This window comes from Prosopis cineraria, unplaced genomic scaffold (assembly GCF_029017545.1).
Source record: "Prosopis cineraria cultivar Desert tree isolate PC_DT_omini unplaced genomic scaffold, ASM2901754v1 PC2, whole genome shotgun sequence".
Lineage (NCBI taxonomy): Eukaryota > Viridiplantae > Streptophyta > Magnoliopsida > Fabales > Fabaceae > Prosopis > Prosopis cineraria.
The window spans coordinates 4104592-4119660 of record NW_026555333.1 but is presented as its reverse complement, the minus strand read 5'-3'; the positions used below and the strand labels follow the sequence as shown (position 1 = coordinate 4119660).

The 15069-nt window shown below is 38.8% G+C and overlaps 2 protein-coding genes across 2 annotated transcripts; both read right to left on the bottom strand.

Moving 5' to 3' along the window:
• Positions 1–1783: 1783 nt before the first annotated feature.
• On the bottom strand, positions 1784–6657 carry LOC129302478 (cryptochrome-1-like). Its single transcript, XM_054941399.1, is given in 5 exon segments — positions 1784–2590; positions 3383–3669; positions 3672–4088; positions 4880–5098; positions 5586–6657. Coding segments are annotated over 5 exon segments (2043 nt in total). The 5' UTR covers positions 5899–6657.
• Positions 6658–10044: 3387 nt separating this feature from the next.
• Positions 10045–14682, bottom strand: LOC129302466 (cryptochrome-1-like). Its single transcript, XM_054941377.1, has 5 exons — positions 14041–14682; positions 13502–13720; positions 12297–13003; positions 10623–11413; positions 10045–10402 (listed from the first exon to the last, which is right to left on the bottom strand). The coding sequence occupies exons 1-5, from the start codon at positions 14351–14353 to the stop codon at positions 10399–10401; spliced, it is 2034 nt and encodes a 677-aa protein (XP_054797352.1). The 5' UTR covers positions 14354–14682; the 3' UTR covers positions 10045–10398.
• Between the last annotated feature and the right edge of the window lie 387 nt (positions 14683–15069).

Below are 15069 nucleotides of genomic sequence, written 5' to 3'. Positions count from 1 at the left end.
TGACATCCAAGGAAGTACCCACGAGGCTGAAGAACCCTCTCCAAGTAGTTTCCAAAAGGTAGCTCTAAACCAAATGCTATGCATGAATTCCAAGATAAGCAAAGGCATGTTTAATCCCACGACTCTGGTGTTAACAGGGTCTGGCAGAGCTCGTTGGTACATATGTTCTTATATTCGTGGGATGTGGGGCTGGTCTGGTCAGCAACGCGGAGCAGCTTACCATAGTAGGAGTAGCAATTGCGGCAGGTCTTTCTTTGACAGTGGCCATATATTCAGTTTGTCATATCTCTGGCGGCCACTTCAATCCCGCAGTATCTATAGCCGCGGCCGTCGCTTTCAAACTTCCAGTCAAACTTGTAAGCCCTGCACTCTTACAAACTTTGCTATTCAAATACAAGTTTCTTCTACGACTCACAGCCTTGATTTTCTGGTTAGCAGGTGCCCATTTACGTGTTGTGCCAGCTGATGGGTGCTACACTGGCAAGTGGCAAGCCTTACCCTCAAGGTGTTGTATGATGGGCAGGCAGACAATCGGGTGGTCGTGACACGGTATTCGAGTTCAACGAGTCATCTTGAGGCTATCGTATAAATGCCTAAAGTGCCCGAACCGGATATATGCCTGAGGATCACACCAAAGTAAGACGCACACGAGGATCTTTAGTAACTTCTGATCTGCCAGAGATAAACTCCAACGAAAAACGATTAAACTCTGAGAATCCATTGTGACTTCACATGTTACAAATAAAGCTAGTCTCGCACGTGCCTCCCTGTTTGCCGTTCATTTAGAACTATGATATCTGTTTCCCTAGTTTCTACCAGATAGAAGACATGAAGTCCACAATTTAAATGGTGAAATTTAAAAAAAAAAAATATTTTTTTAACATCCAGAATCTAGACAATAAATATGTTTTTTTAATAAGAAACAAAGAGTACACTATGCCAGCAGAAAAGTCTAATCTCCTCCAAGGTAATGAGGGTAAATAGTACGTAGAGCCCTCTCAATTATGCTGTTATATATACAAAAGTTGGCGGGATTCAAACCCTAACCACTTGTTTAGAACTAAAAATAGCTGCATGCCTTGATTGTAAAATGATGGGCATAGACCTCAGTTTATGAAGGGATGTAAGATCCAACGATGGCCCAAGATACACATTTTACAAGAAAGCAAAAGGGGCTGCAGATGATTTGCCTGCATGAATTGAAAATTTCACATACATTTAAAATCAGCCGTTAATCATGTTAAGACTGGTCTAAGGAGTAGGAAATGAACACAGCTGTTGCATGTCCAATGAGGCTTCGTCATCCCAGTTTCCCACATTACCTGCGACTGAATTCTCCAACTCTGCTTCTACCCCTGCTTATTTTAGACAAGGATTACCTGATACCAAAATATTAGTTATAATAATGTATTATGTAACAACAAAAAACCCAACCCAGGGGGAAAATTACACAAGGAAAAAATATGAGAAAATCACATACAGATTTCACACAAGAAAATTAATTATTGCAAGGTTGAATTAAGGCCATTAACAATACATTGACAATGGTCTTAATTCAGTTGTTATGGTAATTAATTTCCCTGCATGAAACTTCAACATAATTTTCCCAAAAAAATGTTATGAAGAGTGCACAATAAAGAGACAATGAGGCGGACTGAGGCCAAAGAAATGAAACGATGCATGTATCCATGTATAGAAGATCCTCAGACGGATAGGACATGAAAGCCTAGGAAGTTGAAGCGAAGTAGTTTAGTAGGCCGAGCATAACATAGAATAGAAGTAATTACCCAGTCTGAGGTAGCCGCCTCAAATTCATAAGTTGGTGAGATTGAGGATGCCTCTGCAAGTAGGATGAACTAGCTCCTCTGCCATTTTCATCTCCTACAATTTGCTCTGAATAACTAGAAGCTGGAGGAGACCATACTGGAACTACACCTCCGTCCCTTTCTCTCCTACTACTACTTGAAGATTCTGCTGTGGAATCTTCAACTGCATTTCTCAGTTCTACTGTAGTATTCTGTAGTTGAGTATTTCTTTGAACAGCCTGCAACGGCTGTTGGTTCAATGTTTCTCTTCCCCTTGCATTTTGTCGCACATTTACATTGTTTGGCACTTCAGCTCTGCTGTCTCCTGTTGTGTTTCGAAGATCTGAAGAAGTTTCTTCCTCCTCCACTCGCACAAGGGAAGAAGTGATGCTTGGGACCCTCTGATCCTCGTAGGGGCGAGCAACAGGAGGTGGATTGTGTCTAATACGTTCATCAGTTTCCTCCATTTGTATGTCTTGAGGAAAGGCAATAGGGGTTGATTCGAAGGAGTCCCCAAGTCCTTCTTCAGTTCCACTTTCAATGGCGGCCCTTGAAGCTGCTACTTGTTGCCACATTTCTGTTAGCGCTTCTTCCAATCTGGCTTTTGCAGCATCTATTCCAACAATAGGAAGAGGGTAATTTGACCCCAATTCAATTCCAGCGGCTTGTAGCACAGGTTCTGGCGCATTCCATGGATGATGAATCCATTCGGTGGGTATTCTGGCAAGTTCTGGAAGCCAACGTCGTACGTATTCTCCATTTGGATCAAATTTGTATCCCTGAAACTGGGGGAAAAAAAAATCCAATAGCTGATTCGAGTATTTCTATGGCTAGAAATATTTTAATAGCTCATAGGAGTCCAGAGATCGAAAATTTCAACACCAATGTTCACAATCACTACTCAAAAATTCAGTCCAGTTGTAACACACACAACAAAACTAGAGCATATCAGGAAAAACTAAACTAAAATAAATATCATAGTTCTTGTTGATTAAGCACATAATTATGGACCTAAATCCATTGTTTGTCTTAAGAGTTAACATTGTAGGCTCATTCTTCTGATAAGATTTGAACGGTCTAAATTTAGCTTAAGTAGTCTAGATTTAAGATTTTACTTTTTAGATCGAAAAGTAAAACCATTTTTTCAAGTTTATATAAAAAGCAAAGATGACTTTCAAGAACGTAAATAGAGAGAAGTCAGAGGGCAAACCAAGGCACAAGACCATTTTGATTTTTTTATTTTTTTTATGCCAAGAGGAGAATAAAAAATCTCTATTCTCATATGGCAAGGCACTTAGCACATAAACCCCAAAAAAGGCCAACTGAGTCAAAAAAACTGAAAAAGGCATCACTCCACTATCCTTTTGCCTACTTTGAACAAACCCCAAATAACAGAAATCAGATCTGGGCCAATACAATACATGAAGATTTTGGAAGTAAATCACACTGTTCATAACTATCAACATTGCATAGCATGATTATGCAACAGAACATATTTTATCCAGACTAGGAAATAAAAGACATGAATGATGAACCTGCAATTAGTTTATGTAGGTTGTACGCAAAAGCAAGTGCACCTGTGGGTTATCTATTTGCTCCAATGGACGGCCATCAGGGAGAGTGCCAGAAATGTATTGCCAACCAAGAGCATCACTCTCAAGATCTGCATCCAAGAGAGTATCCCAAAAATATTTCATTCCCCATCTCCAGGGAAGCTGCAGAACCTTCACAAAGAAACTGGAAACAACAACACGTATCCGATCATGCAGCCAACCAGTGGCCCACAGCTCTCTCATCCCAGCATCCACCAAGGGGTACCCAGTTCTTCCTTGTCTCCACGCCTTAAAGTAGTTTTCATTTACTACCATGGAAAGAACCTGAGATGGCCTAGGAGAGGCCTTTCATGACTATAGGGATGGTTGAAACTGATGTACCTTGAATACTCTCTGAGACCAATAGACTTGAGAAACAGGTTGACACTTTCTTCACCAGCCTTGTTCCCTTCGTTGGCCCATAAGACCTGCTTAATTCGGACCAGATGGAAGACCTTTTTGACGCTCACCTCTCCGAAGTGTAAATGTGGGGAAAGAAATGAGGTTGTGGCACTGTCAGCTTTCCTGCGATTTTCTGAGTACTCAATCAGTGGCCCATTTATGAACGTGGTTAAAGCCTTGTCGGCATTGCTCCATCCAGGTGACCATGCCCGGGCAAGAAGTGCATTGCTTGCCTTCTCTGATTCATCTTCAAACATTAGTGTTTCAGAAGAGCACCTGGACAGATCGCCTGCAAGAAACTACAAGTAAGAAAAAGAGCTAACTGAAATCAAGTTTGACCATTCAATATCATAGGCCAAGAGTAGTGAAGGCAAGTGTCAACTTCAACATTCATAAGTCGGAATCTAACAACCGCTCTTCTTGCAGGTTGGCTTGACAAGATTAACCTTCCATTTGTCATTATTATAACCTCAATGAATTCCATCTTGATGAAAAATATGCCTTTACTTCGCACCACTTTGACCACAACTTACGAGTAGGTTCTCCAGATCAATTCACTTGTAGTCCCGGAGACCAAAAGAAGTTGCCTTACTGCTTGACCACACCTTATCCCTATTTCTATTAAAATTGATTAGTTGCTCAATATAATAACTAATCCCTCCGTTCAAAAATATACGGTATTTTTAACCAAATCTCACCTTCCAATAAAATAATTACCTGCTTTTCAATTAATCCTATCTTTTCCATTTTTACCCTTATTAAACACCTTATAATAAATATAAAGTTACTTAGGGGCACTTTTAAAAAAAAGGCAATGATTACACCTCGAAAAATTAAAAATTCCTTATATTTTTAGACATTTAACTCTTTAAAAAATGCCTTACATTTTTGAACGGAGGGAGTATATCTTTTTATATTATCAATATTTAATATTGTTATCAAATTTAAATTCTATAACATGAAAACGTAAGTTGTTTTAACTAAGTATAAGCTAGCAGTTCGCAACGAATGTACAGTTTAATCTAGGAAAGTTTAGAAGAGACCTGAAGTAACGAAAAGAAATGATGAACAAAGGCAGACCTGCAATAATTCTTTTAGGAGGGAGAAGAGGTGCCTCGGGGTCATAAGGCATGCTGAGGCATCTTTCCCAAAAAGCAGAAAAAGTTGTGAATGACTGGCCATCCGCATCATTCACATCCCATGGTTCATACAGTAAATCTGCATTGAAGGAGCGTACGGCTATGCCTTGGGCAGTCAGCACCTCCTTGGCCCTGTGATCCCTGATAAGTGATAGATGATCTACAATGCAGAAAATTACAAGCAAACATTTAGGCAGAGCTTTTTCTCCAAAACTGGGCTCAATTTAGAATTTGATCAATTCAAGCAAAATATCATATCTGATGAAGCGCAAGTTACAACCTTAACTTTTCTTTTGGAATGATCAAAAAGCAAATCTGAAAAGATAGAGATGATAATTAAGGGGCTCATATGTAAGAAATCATCAAAGACTACACCCACAATGCAAAGTGATGATTAACCCAAAAATGATAAAAACTAGTATACCTAATTAAAAACACAAGTCGGACTAAGTTTTCCAAACTGCAGCAGAAAAATTTCAATTCATAGAATCAAGGACCTTGCAATTCAAGATGATGCTGTTGGCTAGTAAGCAATAAACCCGACAAAATATGGGCATTCCCGCATATCAACAGATAAATTGAATACAAGTAGAAGGAATTCAGAGGGCAACCAGAAATTAAGAAATGAGGAAGAAATAAGAACGGACCATATAAGTGGTTAAAAAAGAGTTGAGTGGCTCCGGTGGAGTTGATAACCTCCAGGAGAGAAGAAACACTATCAGTGGATCGCTTGGTGACAAGAGAAATGCCAAGATTTCTCAAAGAAGACTCAAGGTAAGCCAAACTGTGTTTGAGCCACCACCTGGACACCCTTCCTGGCTGGTATTGACCTTCTTCTTCAGGTGCCCATATAAAAACTGCTACCACAGATCCTGCTCTCATTCCCGCTGTCAGTGCCGAATTATCCTCCACCCTCAGATCTCTTCTGAACCACACTACGCTACATCTGCCACCAGACATTTCCAACAACAATAGGTTTACCTCACAACCTCTGCGAATCCTACCTTATTCGCACCCGCCCTCCTTCTTAGCTACGTACGGTATCACTATTTTGATATTTTCCCCTCCCCATACGCGTGCCGAACAAACATACCCAGAAGTTGTATTTACTCTTAACTTTTCTTTCTGTTTTAATGAGGGAGATTTTAAGCCTCAGCGAGAAAAAAGCAAATCTGATATTTGGGTTGGTTATATTTGGCAGTTGTCTTTACTTCTCTAACTCTTTCTCCCATTCAACATTTTCCCGCTTTTTGGTGAAGGAATGAAATTCTTTTCCTGCAAATTCGTATTTGGTCCTTTCAATCACCCTAGTTGTTAGTTGTTACTAAAAGCCTGAAAGAAGAGATAGATGGAGCAAGGAGCCAGCCAGAGTCAGTGAAGAGGACTGGTTAACTGAGTGGGATGCTATGAATTGACGGGCGAATTGTAGCCACAACTTTTCCGCTAAAGATTTTTTTCAAAAAAAAAAAAACGCATAAGAAATCCCATTCATTGAGTTTTTCTTCACTAAAGTGACAGGAAAGGGAAATTTTTCAAGCATTTTCCTTTCCAACTGAGAAGTCACCAGTTCAGACCTTTATATTGTGTTGATATAAAGGTCTGAACAATTGCGTTGAGCCACCGGATTTTGAGGTTTTATCATCCAATTCCAACGCTGTCAAACTACGATCGTCTTTCGGTGCTCTACGAATCTTATCTTCGTCCATGCAAATCTGTTTCGTGTGTGTTGGGAGAGAGAGACGATTCTTTCTCAAAATCCCATGTGACGATCTTCCAAATTCCAATCGCAACGCTGTCAAACTCATGAATGTTGCGTGACAGCGTGAGAAACGGATTCATTAGAAAAAATTTGGTCAAAAGAAATTAATTACTACGTAGTTAAACTTATATGTATATATTTTAGTTAAATTAGTATAAGTGGATTTACCAAAGAAAAAAAATTAGTATATGTGGATTTTTAAAATTTTTAGAAAAGGTGTGAAATGCATTCTTAATTGCCGATCGGCCGATCCTTGCATGTTAACTTTTTGGGCTTTTATTTTTTAGTCAAAACGTTCTTTTGCACTTTGTATTCTCAAATATCAAGCCTTTCTCTCACGCAAAACGGAAAACTAGTTACAACTGTGATATTAGATATTAACATTGAAGCATAATTTTGTTGACGTTATACATTTGATCGTATCTTCTAAGATCCCAACTCCAACCCAATCTCCTTCAGAATGAAATAAATTACTTATTTCTAAAATTGGTCAAGGGAAAAGCGGAAAAGAAAAATCAAAATCTCAAAAAAGAAAGAAGAGAAAGAAAATCCTTAATTTTAAGAACCAGAGAAATGAATCGCTGTTTTTAAATTGTACGCATCAAGTTCAAAATGGTACGAATTAGGAATTATGAACAATAAATATGAACAGGAATGGGAAGGTTGCAATCACACAAATTTATGAACAACTTCAATGACAAATTGTTGGAGCCAGAAGTGGATATATTCCTACATGTGCGGGATCATTAATTGACAAAGGAAACATAGTTTGTAGACTGAAAAAGGGATATGGGCTCGTATAGCATTTAGGGCAGTTCTTCATCATCAATCATAAATGAGCATCTGATTCTGGGGTCACTTTCTATAGAGCTAGATGAGGTTGAGTCGTTGCATTGTTTTTTAATTCCTTTGGGGCAAGGAAAGATCATGGGATTTAATTGCACGATGGGGCTATAAATGACATACCCCAAAGGTCCCAACGAGGGGCGATAAGGGCAGGCACCCGCTTGGATTTTGCCCTTTTCTCCTTCACGTCTTTTTCTATGCTACGAATCTCAGATTCCATCCTTGCGTCGCTGTTGCAAAACTCATTTATGCTACGTGGGGGCTTATCCTTTATTATTGTTGTTTTTTAGGCCTGAAGGCTCATCCTTTATCATTTATCATTTATAACCGTTATTTTTTATTATTCATAATTATTCTCTTATTAAAAATAATTTTATTTGAGATACGATCAGACACTAAATATAAATATCTTTTTTAACAAAAAATATAAATTTTAATTTGTCATATTGTAATAAGTTAGCTTACTCTACTAGACCTAATCCTATTGGTTATAACCATCCTTTAGTAATGCTTTAAATAAGTTTTGTCATGCTTCATGTGCCAATAAGGATTTCAAAAAACGGCACCGCTAATACAAAAAACGGCACCGCTAATACCTAAAAAAGTTTGAAAATGATCAAGAGACTTACAATATACCGTTAACGAGTCAAACTAATTTTATAGCATGACCAGAGAGTGGTGAAGGATAAGGGAAGCTAAAAAGGAGAAACCGAATAAGGGACCACATAACGTTGATACGGTCATACTTTTTTGCCCAAATCGGAATACCTTTGTACCGCTCTTTACCCGTTCCTTCCCTCTTTACCCTGCCCCTTCTTTTGTAACCCATAAGTTCAGGTGCATGTGAGGTAACATTTCTTTTTTTCTGTGGCCGTGGATTTGAGTTCTCGGCAGGCAAATTTATGGCCATATTTGTAACAAAACCCAGGTCTACAACTACAAGGACTACATTTGAACTAGACATAATCCAACCTTCTAACTTGAATATCACGAGAAAATTGGGGTTGCTTAATTCATATAAATTTAATATTTGCATTTTTTTAAATGTTTCTATCCGTCGCAATTCAATTCATCAACAAATCTTGTAAACTAATAGCCCATGTGTCACAATGGCATCTTACCCCAGATGTGGAGGGTGTGTGTATTTTCTTTTATAAGGAAGAACCATGACAAAGGGTGGTGTGGTTGTAACTGTTTTGTACATAAAAAATCTTATGATCTTATTCAATAAAAAATTATTTTCACGGTCAAGGCAACCATTTTTTTGGGACCAATCACCACAATTATTTGATGGCGTGTGCGTAAGTTTGAGCTAAATAATTTAGCGCATCTTATTCACCCCCCTCCAGACTCAAACAGTCCCTAAGTGTACTGAAAATAACGCGGAGATTAACGTGGATTGCGATCTGATTGGGATGGCTCATTTTCTGACTGACTTTGCCATACGAAGCATGCATATTCTATATTCGGATTTGATAAGGTTGCTTGATCTTATAGGACCTGCACTTTGAATTGTTGCAATCAGTCGGCACCCAGAACAATTATAAATGGCCATAGCGACCATTGCCAGACAAGGACTTCGATAATATCGTGTTTTCAACAACCAACACGTCTCCTTCAGCGATTGGAATTAAAAGGGACGGAGTGTCTGAGAAGGGCTATAAAACATACAATTTTAAGTTACTTAAGTACCTTCAATACATTAATGAGCTTGAGGCTGTTCCAAGTGATAATTTCCTTGCTATAGTTCTTGAAATCCAAAAGTAGATTTCGATCGTATCTAAATTTATCAGGTGGCAGAAGAAAAATTGGCAGGTTCTTATCAAATTCATTTTGAGGGGATTGAGATGGGTTAGGCAAAGCTGAGATTCAGCAGCAGGAAGAGTAGCAGATTTAGTATTCAACTTTGAAGGAAGAAATGGAAGAAGATAATAGAGAAACGGTGAACATGTCAAGGGTAAAACTCTGGCCCATCGAGCGCTGCATGTAGTTTGTACATTAGCTGCAATGAAGGTCCCAACAAACACAATCTCTATCAAGCTTTGGTGACAATTTTGTCAAATACTACTTGGGATAATCACAGTCTCTTTCCACGCCATTTCATATCTCAAGTTGAGATTAATTATTTAAGAGAGAGACAGAGACAAGAGACATTAATGCCACGTCCCCCTAGAACTCATCTGCAGACATCCAAACCAAGTTTTTTTTCCCCTTCCTGGCCATCTCAAATTCTCTAAATTTAACGTAAGGGAGAAACCTCGTCCGTAATGTAATAATGAAATAATGAATGGACCGGTGACAATTGAACAAAAGCAGGAAGTTTCAAAATTTAGGGCAAAGTCTCATAATGAAACCATTTCAGGATCCATTCAAACGTACACAAAATAAATAATTCGTTACTAGTATCAGAATTGATACTAGTTTTTCTGCATATTAAGGAGATGGAGAATTTATATATTATAAAACTGCAGATATTAGCATAGAATATAAATGTAGCGTGCTTAAAAATAAATATATCTGCCTTGATAATAAAATGATGATCGCAAACCTGAGTTTATTAGAGGGGTAAGGATCTTATAATGTCTCCTCCCCTCCTCCCCTAGACACTATAAACTATACAATAGGCCTACACATATTGTACAAGGAAGCAAAAGGGGATGCAGATGAACTGCCTGCGTGAATGAAATTTCATATACATTGGAAGTCAGCCGTTAATCATGTCAATTCCGGTAAAATGGGAAGGACAAGAACACTGATGCAGGTCCAATAAATGTTCACCGTTCCAATTTCCCACAATATGAGCTGAGTCTGCACATTCAACCTCTCTGCATTTACTCTGCCTATTTAGGGGTGGATTACCTGTTACCGGGATGTTGATTATATTACTGTGACAATAATTGGTTAATAAAACCAAACAATGGAGGAAATGCGGGTTGATCATTCTATCTATGTCATGAAAATCTTCAAATGGTTCAGACTTCAAACAGAAAACCTTGGTAAGTTGAAACAAAATTGTTTTGTAGAGCAATAGAAGGTACATAATAATCGTCAATTTTTCAAGGGGTTTGGAAAATCTTACCCGGTCTGGGGTAGCCCCCTCCAGTTCATGAGTTGGTGAGACTGAGGACGCGGCTGCAAGTAAGATGAGCTAGCCCCTATACCATTCTCATCTCCTACAAATTGATCTGAGTAACTAGATGCTGGAGGAGACCATACGGGAACCACACCCCCATCTCTCCTAGTACTACTACTTGAAGATTCTGCAGTAGAATCTTCAACTGCATTTCCCAGTCCCGTTGCACCATTCTGCATTTGAGTATTCCTGTAAACAACCTGCAAAGGCCCTTGGTTCAACCTTTCTCTTGCATTCTGTTGCATATTCACGTTCATTGGCACTTCAGCCCTGCTATCTTCTGTGGAGTTTTGAAGATCCGAAGAAGCTTCTTCATCTTCCACCCTCACTAGGGAAGTGATGCTTGGGACCATCTGATCCTCGTATGACCGGGCAACAGAATGGGGGTTATGCCTAACAGGATCATGACTTTCCTCCATTTGTATGTCCCGAGGAAAGGCAATAGGGGCTGATTCAGAGGAGTCTCCAAGCCCTTCCTCAGTTCCATTTTCAATTGCTGCTCTTGAAGCTGCTTCTTGTTGCCACATTTGTAATAGTGCTTCTTCCAGTCGGGCTTTTGCTGCATCTATTCCCACAATAGGAAGAGGATAATTATACCCCAATTCAATTCCAGCAGCTTGAAGTACAGACTCTGGCGCATTCCATGGGTGATGTATCCATTCAGTTGGTAGTCTTGAGAGTTCTGGAAGCCATCGTCGTACATATTCTCCATTTGGATCAAACTTGTATCCCTCAAACTATAAAATCCAATTATTTAAATGACAGTTCTGTCATCTGTTACTTGAAATTAAGCATTCTGATAGGTGATAGTAATGCATAAATTGAAACTGTTGATATCCATGTTTAAAATAACAATCTCAAAGCTCAGTCCAGTTAAGGAACATGACAATATGAACGATTGTAATTTTTCTTTTGCGGTGGAATTGTAAAAATTTGTTAAAGAACAACTATGGGTCTCTTAGCTATTGCTGATTAGGCATCTAACCATACACAAGTTGAAAAGGAGTAAATGACTAAGAAAATACTTAATTAGGAAAAGGTTGAGAGAGGACAAAACATGCCATTCAAAACCAATAGGTGTTGGGTCCCAATGGAAAGGGTTATGGCCACTTAAATACGAGATCTCGGATTCAAGTTTGTGTGAATGCAAAAAACGTCTTTGGGAGAACTACTCCCAATTGGGCCCGCATGGCACAAACCAAAAACATAAGCATAGCCAACTGAGTTAAAAAAAAAAAGGGCATCATTTTCCACCCACAGCTTCCTCGCCAACCAGAATATTGAAGCATCTCAACTGACTGAAAGTCAGTAACTATAATGAGATTGTCATTACTGCTTCCTCTGCACTCAGATTCAGGCATAGAACTGGAAGGGAAAAGCAAACTTGTATGCTATATGCATTGCAAGCATCACAACAGCCAAGACAAGAGGGTCAGAAATACTTATTGTACTATTTCACTTGACAAAAACTCTCAAAAAGGGCATAAGTTTCTTTGCTCATGTATGCAAATGTTGAATGCTTAAAGCTATATATAACTGGATTGTGCAACAGATCAAGCGTTATCCATATTGGGAAATGGAAACATAGGCACGCAAACAATTATACAAAAGCAAGCGCACCTGGGGGTTATCTATTCGGTCAAATTCACGGCCATCAGGGAGAGTACCTGATATGTACTGCCAACCAAGAGCATCACTCTCAAGATCTGCATCCAAGAGAGTATCCCAAAAATATTTCATTCCCCATCTCCAGGGAAGCTGCAGAACCTTCACAAAGAAACTGGAAACAACAACACGTATCCGATCATGCAGCCAACCAGTGGCCCACAACTCCCTCATCCCAGCATCCACCAAGGGGTACCCAGTTCTTCCTTGCCTCCATGCCTTAAAATAGCCTTCATTTACCACCCAAGGAAAGTACTTAAGGTGGCCCAAAAGAGGCCTTTCGTGACTATTGGGATGGTTGAAACTGATGTACCTTGAATACTCTCTAAGACCAATAGACTTGAGAAACAGGTTGACACTTTCTTCACCAGCCTTGTTACCTTCATTGGCCCATAAAACTTGCTTAATTCGGAAAAGATGGAAGACCTTCTTGACACTCAACTCTCCAAAATGCAAATGGGGAGAAAGAAATGAGGTCGTGGCACTGTCAGCTTTCCTGCGATTTTTTGAATATTCAATCAATGGGCCATTTATGAATGTAGTCAAGGCCTTGTCGGCATTGCTCCATCCAGGTGACCATGCTCGAGCAAGAAGTGCATTGCTTGCCTTCTCTGATTCATCTTCAAACACCAAATTATCAGAACGGCAGTTTGATACATCACCTGAAATAAGGCAAGAGTTGTTATAAAATGTAAATTAAAATAAAGTTTGATCATTCCTGAAAGATCAGTATTGCCTCTATAAAATGTAAATGGTTGCACATAAAGAATTCATAAACTAAAAGAAATACCAAAGATGCAGACTACGGCAATTCCAACATCAAAGTCAGAAATTAACAACTACTCAAGGGAACATTGCTTGGGGTTATTCTTGTTTTTTGGTTGGCTGCTGTTTCTTTTAGGTCAACCACATACAAATGCCCATGGGTTGCCTTCATAAAATGCATCATGTTATTGTGATTACAATTACAACGAACTTCATCTTGTTCAAAAATATGCTTTACTTTTGCACCATTTTTTTTATTGGTATAGAAGCAATTAAATCCAGAGCAACTGTTGATTCTTCAAATCAACAGCTTTTCCTGGCAACGAATGAACAGCTTTACTAATGAAATTTTTGAAGATAACTGAATTTCAGAAAAGAAGTGAGCAAGAGTAGACCTGCAATAATTCTTTTAGGCGGAAGAAGAGGTGCCTCGGGGTCATAAGGCATGCTGAGGCATCTTTCCCAAAAAGCGGAAAAAGTGGTGAATGCCTGGCCATGGGCATCATTGACTTCCCATGGTTCATACAGTAAATCTGCATTGAATGAACGTACGGCTATGCCTTGAGCAGTTAGAACCTCCTTGGCCCGGTGATCCCTAATAAGTGACAGGGGATCTGACATACACAGAAAATTACAAATGAATTTCACCTGAACTTCGTATAAATTAGAATTGATGAATTCAAGTAAAATCTCGTGAAGAAGCAGAATCTGAGAAGATATGGATGATGAAGAGGCTCGTAGGGAGATGTGGCCAGGGAGAGAGATAACCACAATACTAAGCCATGACGAGAAACTATAAATCAAACAACAATTATAATTCCCGAAAATTGCTACCGAACAAGAAACAGGTGAACTAAACAAAATTGATCCAGCTACCAACACAATTATGAGAAAATTCAGAAAGACGAAAGAAATATGAAGTTATGAAACAGACCGTATAAATGATTAAAGAAGAGTTGCGTTGCTCCAGTAGCCTTGACAACCTCCAGGAGAGAAGAAACACTATCAGACGATCGCTTAGTGATAAGAGGAGTGCCAAGACTTCTCAGAGACGAATCAAGGTGAGCCAAACTTTGTTTAAGCCACCATCTGGACACCCTTCCGGGCTGGTATTGACCTTCTTCCTCAGGTGCCCATATAAAAAGTGCGACCACAGCGCCGGCTCTCATTCCCGCCGTCAGAGCTGGATTATCCTCTAACCTCAGATCTCTTCTGAACCACACAATGCTACACCCACCACCTGACATCTCTACAACAGATTTTTCACCCACAACGTCTGTCTCAACTACATACCATATCTGTTATCTTCGTCCCTGCGAGTGCTGAAGAAAGAGACGCACCCAGGAATCAGCTGCTCTTATCTTCTTTCTAGCATTCGATCAGTTTCCACCTAAGGGTGAATTTCTTTTCCCACAAATTCGTATTTTGGTCCTGTCACCAATTCGCAACCAAAGGCAGTGAGAGAGTGAAAGAGAGAGACGAAGTGGGAGCCTGGCAAAGGAGAAACGGATTGGTTAACTGAGTGGCGGTGTACCATGAAATGAATTGACGAGCAAATTGCAGCCACACCTTTTCGTCTCGAGATTTTTGGTTTTCAATAATCTTATCTTATTGAACAAAAGTCCGTCACGGGTGCACATGTATTAATACGCGTATAGTATACAAAACATATTTGATATGTTGATATTTTTATTTTTAAAATAAAAGATAAAATATCGATATGTACAAATATATTTATAAAAAATTATAAAATATAAAAAATTTAATTTTAATTTAAAACTATTTTAATTTAGGGTAATATAAAGCAAAATATAATTATTAATTATATTTTTATTTCATCTCTGCCTAATTGTCTACTGCATAATCTTTACACATAGTTTCATACTTAAGGTTTATATGTCAAAATATTATATTCCTAAATTTTTATAATTAAAAAATATAATTTTTACCCCTTTATTTTAAA

Coding starts and splice junctions, on each gene's coding strand:
- LOC129302466 (XM_054941377.1), bottom strand. CDS start 14,353: ATGTCAGGTGGTGGGTGTAGCATTGTGTGGTTCAGAAGAGATCTGAGG. Junction 13,721..14,040: donor CTTCTTTAATCATTTATACG/GTCTGTTTCATA, acceptor TGTGTATGTCAG/ATCCCCTGTCACTTATTAGG. Junction 11,414..12,296: donor ACCGAATAGATAACCCCCAG/GTGCGCTTGCTT, acceptor TGGATTTTATAG/TTTGAGGGATACAAGTTTGA.